This window comes from Zingiber officinale, chromosome 5A (genome assembly GCF_018446385.1).
Source record: "Zingiber officinale cultivar Zhangliang chromosome 5A, Zo_v1.1, whole genome shotgun sequence".
Taxonomy (NCBI): Eukaryota; Viridiplantae; Streptophyta; class Magnoliopsida; order Zingiberales; family Zingiberaceae; genus Zingiber; species Zingiber officinale.
This window is the reverse complement of record NC_055994.1, coordinates 92,515,798-92,522,414: the sequence shown is the minus strand read 5'-3', so window position 1 is coordinate 92,522,414 and position 6,617 is coordinate 92,515,798. Positions and strand designations below refer to the sequence as shown.

Sequence of the window (6,617 nt, the reverse complement as noted above, 5' to 3'; positions counted from 1 at the left end):
TTGGACCTACATTACCGACATTGATGATAGAGAATGACCATTTACGCAAGTGGGAATGATGTTGGGGCACCTCCAATTATAGAGGAAGATATGTGGATAACAACATGCCCCCAATAAATTGACGGACAAGTTGATTGGTTTTTTTGTTTAATTTTTTTTATTGGTAATTTAGGTATCGAGTTTGGTCCTATAAAATTTTTTTATCGATTATTAAGATAAATTAGGAAGTACAGATGGATCATTGTGGCAAAAGGTGAATACGTTCGCCCCCAACACTCCTGTCAATCCGTCTTAAGGCCAACACGGAGGAGATAAATCACAGACAGCTATTAGTCTTTGGAATAATGACTAGCACATATGACAGATAGTGTAACGTTTTAAATTTTTCAAATTTTTTGATGAAATATACCCTTAGTGAGATTTAAATCATCGTTACCGAAGGAATCCGTCCCACTTCTTACTATCGCACCCTAGTCTCGGGGCATTTGGCCTTCTTACCTTTTTTATTTTTATTTTTAGTTGATATCATATATTTAATTTACGCCAACTAATCTTAAAAGTGATCGGTCTAGTCCTATGGAAGTTTCTCATCAACTACACGGATAAATAAGGAAGCGCTTGTAACGGACGACTCATCAATCCATAGTTCTTAGTTTGACCATTCATTAAGAAACATTCATCTATTAATTTATCCTAGGACTTGATTCTTAGATGTCTAAGAAATTAAGAAGACGTCCTATCGATGCACCCGTCCAGGACAAAATCTGAAAATTCATATGGAGAAGAGAGAGGATTGATTAATCAGAAAGAAACAGTTTGCTTGGACTTTAGTGTGATTAACGTGAATTAGGTGTTGTAAGATTGGCAGCAGAGTGTTTATCGGTGAGGGAGAAAGCAAGCGCATGTATTAGTTACCAGAGCTGTGTTCATGAAGGTGGTTATGTGACGTCTAGACAAGGATGGGAGCTTTACCGCCTTGCTAAGGGTCCGCCACCCTTAGTAGACTAGTTTCTGGCCATGATGCAGAATTTTATCTGTTTATATGGTAAATTTTTTAGAAATTTTGATGAAACCAAAATTGTGCACTGAAAATCAGATTGAGCTGTCTAGTTAGACTAAATTAGGATGTTATGTTCCTCTTAAGATGTGGTGCTCTATTACGATCTCACTCATACAATTGATCTTAAAGTGGGTTTCAATGACCAGGTTTCACTGAGGGGCTGTTTGTTTGGGGGGTTTGGAATGGGAATAGAATGAAACATGATGCTTGATTTGGGAAAATAATGGTGGGTTCCACGGATTCATTCCTCTAAACATAGGAATGAATCATTACCCATAGGAATGGATGGTATGGGAATCATTCCCATTTTATTATTATTGACAATCATTCATATTCTCATTCTGTTTTCTTTACCCGAACCAAGCACCCCTGAGTGATTGACACCAAAGTCAAGCCTTTGAACCCTATAAATCTGCCTGTAATGATTGACCACTTTCGTGCCACCTATGACTCCCACTGTCTTTTTGCAAACTTATTTTGAAACTTGACTCTAAGTTCGAAAAAATAGACAGAAATTTGACATTGTCCTCGCTTTTAATGAACATATAGGTTCACATCCAATGTGGTACAAGGATATCTAGTGATCAAATTAAAAGAATATCTTTATTATAGCCTATTGCTGTATGGTTTTTAAGCCCCAGATTAAGTTGTGATTACTTTGACCAAGAGAATCGAGAGGGAGAGAAGAAAGACAAGAGAGAAGGGAGAGAGGAGAGGAGGATTCATAAGGTCCATTATTTGCTGGAAGAGAAGAAAAGGAGTGACAGATAACAAAAAGAGTGAGTGAACCAAATTATAATTGACATTAATTCACTGTGTTTATCATATCCATCTTCTCTTGTCCCTTTTTGAAAATTACCTGATCATTAATTAAAACCTTTAGTACCACAACTAATATCATTGTTGACATCTTGTACCTTTAAGTTTATGCTCTTGTTTATGATTGTGCGATTCTTTTCCCCTTTGACTCAACTCTACGTCTCATGGTGTGAATTCTCTAGATCTATTAATGTGGTGATGCTTGACACCTAACAAACCAATATCTCAAGTTTCAAATCTGAGTAGGGCTATAAATAAGTTGAGCCAAACCGAACTGAATTTTAGGGTGTTCAAATATATTTGATAAAATAATTGAATCAAGCTGAACCAAGCTTAAAATGAATCAAGTATTTGAAATGATTGTTCTATCTTAGCTTGATTTATTTTTTATGAGATTGAACTTGTTTGAAGTTTGGCTTGAATTTTGTTTGTTTAGATGTTATTGAGCTCTCAGCTTGACTTAGCTCGTTTGAATGTTATTGAACTCTCAATTCAATCTTGTTTGAAACTTTTACTTATTTGATTGATTATTGAGTTTGATAATTCAAATATATTTATTTATTTTTTTTATTTATATTTTTTTAATTTTTTAGCATATTGATAAGAGTTTTATTAATGAACATGATTTGTAAATATTATTTACATTGTTCAACATATATATGTTTAAATTTATTTATTTAGTTGAACGAATTATTTAAATTTAAGGACTCTTCTACATTTAAAATTTATCAGAGCAATAAATGAAAATTCATTTCTCAGTTTCTCCCTATCACGAAGTCAAAATCACTCCTAAATAATCATAGCCTTGCACAATTTGAAGACTTTTTAGAAAAGTAGGTATCTTGGCAACACGTAAGGTATCCATTCATCCATGACTCTATGTTCAAGAATTCAAATCCGTCCTGATTCAGTTTCTCCGTCAGGAAATCTTGATTTCACAGCACTTACGATAGTTGGATGTTATTTATTTAAAGCTCGATCCAATAGGATCGTTGGTACGACGAGAAATTATCGTCCCTTGTTCATTTTGGACTAATCTCACCTTTTATTTGTCGAGCAAGGAACTTTTTCCTTACCTATCGTTGAAAGAATCTCCGAGTCTCTAGGGATCAAATTTATCATGTTTTCAATGAGTTGTCCACTCTGAAAAGAAACGGCTGCTCTTCTATCAGCATTTGTGGCCGCTGAGGACCACCAATAACAGGAACGTTTCAGGTGCATGGCACACATGCCCCACTTACAACAGCAAGCGGGACGAGATAACCCGCCCCCAATGAACCAAAAAAGTTTGCATCGTAATCTCTCTCTCTTTAGATGTATATATTAATTTCTCATCTCAAAGCTGTGGAACGAACTTCCCAGCCACCGCTCGCTCCCTTCGCCCACCTCCTAATGCTTGCCCCGAGTTCTGAAGTTGCGCAGCTTTGGTCTTTCTTCCGATTATCTAGGGTTTTCGTTGTGGTTCATTACTAAGAAAGTAGTTGCAACCAAAAAGATCATTCAAAGAAAGAAGAATAGACAACAATATGTATTGCACGTACTGAACAATGTACAGAAACAGAGGTTCACGGGGAGGCCCTCCACTTCCCTCGTTGATGAACCCCCTCACTCGATGCACAAACGGCATGACAGTGAGTAGGTTAGTTATTACAGGGAGTAACTCGGTATCACTATCTATCTGTAGGTAAAACAAAAAATAATAATAACAAAGACCAGCTGAGCTCGCCAGGCACCTACCTAAACAACCCCAAAAGCTACAAGCTGGTCTCGCCCCATGTACTCTCTCTATCGGTCCTAACTACCACTAACTGTAACGTAACTTATGAAAAAAACAGAGCTCCGAAGCACAAACTAACCAACAAACTAGAACGGAGCAGACTCCGGGGTGTCCGACAGGCACCCTCGGGAAGTCTCCTCCGGCCTCGGAAAGAGGGAGAATAGTTAGGCCTGTGTCTCCATGTCCTTTGCGTTGATGAATGTCCCATGGAAGCCGTAGGGAACGCGCGACGGCAGCTTCACGGTGGCTTCGACCAGCATGTCGGCGGCGTTCAGAATCACCAGCTCCGACTTGGATGTCTTCTCGTCGTGGACGAAGGACAGAACGTAGCCGTCGTCCTCCCTGGGTGAGTTTTCATCCCTTGGCACGAAGAACGGCTCGCCTCCAAATCGGCCGTCTCCAAAAAAGAACTTTTGTAGCTCTCCTGTGGAAAGGTCGACCTTGGCGAAGCCCGACACCTTGGGCCACGGCTCGGCGATCGCCAAGTACGCGTACCTAGTCTTCCTCCCCAGCTTGTTCCTGTTCACCATTCCAGCTTCTAGATTCAATTGGTGTTCCGGTGCCAGAATGGGGCGCCGCGTCGACTTGCCAGTGTTGAGGTCGAGCCGGATCTCAGAGACGATGCTCTCGAGGTTCTCCTGGCATTCGTTGAACACCGAGTCAGCCGGCGTCATGCAGGAGCCTATCACCACCACCTCGCCGGTAGCTGGCTCCTCCCACGCGTTCCACAGGTGGAAACAGAAGCAGTCGGGGACGTCTACCCACCGCATATCAGAGGCGTCGGCAGCGTACTTGGGCAAGATTCCAAAGCGGGCGGTCTTCTTCCGGTCGTAGACGACCGGAGATCCGCCGCGGATCATCTCCTGCATCTTGAAAACCATCTGATGGTCGGGAACCACGACGTAATTCTCGGTTATGGCGAAGTCGTGCATCATGGTGGGTTGGTCAAGGGGGATCTCCACGTCGGGCGACTTTTTTCCGTCGGGGGAGAAGTAAAAGTACTTGAGATAAGGCTTTTGGATGACGTCGTAGCTGAGCGCAAATAGCTCCCGGGAGATCGGATCCACCTTCGGGTGCGCAATCATGGAGGACCGGAGCTGGCCGTGGAAATCGTACCGCTCCACGGTCTCCAGGTCGCCGGAGGGAGTGATCCGGACGTGGTACGGGATGTCGTCTTCCGACATGGCGAGCAGACGGTCGTTGAAGTAGACGAGGCCGGCGTTGGCCACGCCGATCCCGTGGCTTCCGTCGACGATACCAAAAAGGCTCCTCGCGTAGAAGAGCAGCAGCCGTGCGATCCCCGAGTGACCGTGCAGCTCGCCGATCGCCTTGGGGAAGACGGGCTTCCCGATGGCGCGCTCCTGGCAGAGCCGCTCAGTCTCAGTGTACCGGCAAGCGTAGGCGGCGGTGCCGTTACGGAGGTGGACGGCATGCACCATGCCATCGCCGTCGAAGAAGTGGTGCCCGGCTACTGGCTCGAACAGAGGATTGGCGCCGTTGCGGACATAAACCCCGTTGATGAACGGGGGTATGCGGCCCTCTACATGGAGGTTGTAGCAAGGGGCGTGCTCGTCGACTGGGGCGAAATTGCCGGCGATTTGGATAGAAGGATCAGCCGTCTTAGGCAGGGGGTGCGGCCGCTCGAGCACTTCGGCTATGAAACCCTCCTCGATTTTGTCCAAGACAGCCGCCGCCAGCTGCTGGAACAAATTCCATTTCAGCCTTTCGTCGCCGTTTCCCGTTGCCAGCTTGGGGATACTACTCTCTACCGCCTCCCGCAGATGAGGAGCTGGGTAGAAGGCCGGGGTGGTGCCGGTCATGGTCGTCAGGTTCAGGAGGGAGTTGGAGGAGGCCGGGGAAGCGGAACAGAGTATTCTAGAAGAATGGTTTCTTAGAACTTGGACAGATTTAGGTCGCAGTCGTGAGTTAAATTGGTGGATTTGGGAGGTTGGATTGCCGGCAGCTTGCAGGGTAGAAGCCATGGCAGGAGCCATAATGTTCTCCTTCCTCAATGGCGATCTACACAAGCAACGAAGACAGCAGCGGAGAGGTGTGTAATTTGATTTGAAATGAGAAAATGGGTCAGAAGGTTCTATTTATAGATAAAGCGTCGGAGAAGGGGCAGCCATTGTTAGTGCAATTAGCACCTCGACACCTTGCACAACCCACGTGGTCGATTGTAAATTGGGAAGAGTGAGAAAGGGGCCATAATTTTTTACATATGCCCTCCCCTGGTTGACGGTTGACCCATACTGTTGCTGCTGCCATTACTGACTGTGGCTCGAGTGTATTTCTGTGTTGAACTCGTCGAGTGCTCTGCCTCCCCCTCCATATGCTCAAGTATTACCGTATAGCATGTCGAATTCCTGCGTGTAGGATTAAGTTTCTGCCGTTTTTGTGCCCTTCTAGCCGCCCATCATTTATCCTAAACATTTCTATTCGTCATCTATATTCAACTCGGGGGAGGGGTCGATGTGCTATTTAAGCCCTTTCTTTCCAAATAAAAGCAGTTAATTCTAACTTTTTATTATTCTAATCCATCTTCGCCGGATCAAACTCTACTTTGAACTCCATCTAGTACATTGGAGAATTTTATCCGTCTGCTCGGATTCTGCTTTATCCAATTGAGCTTCGCCTACGTTCTAATAATTTGTCAAAGCAAGTAAAATGCTCCACTTCAAGGGAGCTCGTGTGAGAGGCCAAAGTGTGATTTATTTTCTTCGTGTTAATCTAAAGATGTGCTTTTGCTATCCATGTGAGAGGACAAAGCACTCCAACATGTTGGCAGGCATAGTCAAGTTGATACTTAGATGATGATAAATTATCATATAAGAATAAGGATAAATCCTAGGAAATTAATCACTTGGAAATAGAATCTCTCTCTTTGGTCATCATGATTTAATGTCTTCATTTTGTTGTTGAGCTGATGATGAATGATGCTTGAGGTGAGCGAGTCATGTT

The 6,617-nt window shown here is 43.7% G+C and overlaps 1 protein-coding gene across 1 annotated transcript; it reads right to left on the bottom strand.

The window, feature by feature from the left end:
- Positions 1-3,367: 3,367 nt before the first annotated feature.
- LOC121980983 (9-cis-epoxycarotenoid dioxygenase NCED2, chloroplastic-like) lies at positions 3,368-5,736 on the bottom strand. The gene has a single exon (XM_042533275.1). The coding sequence runs from the start codon at positions 5,648-5,650 to the stop codon at positions 3,821-3,823; it is 1,830 nt and encodes a 609-aa protein (XP_042389209.1). The 5' UTR covers positions 5,651-5,736; the 3' UTR covers positions 3,368-3,820.
- Between the last annotated feature and the right edge of the window lie 881 nt (positions 5,737-6,617).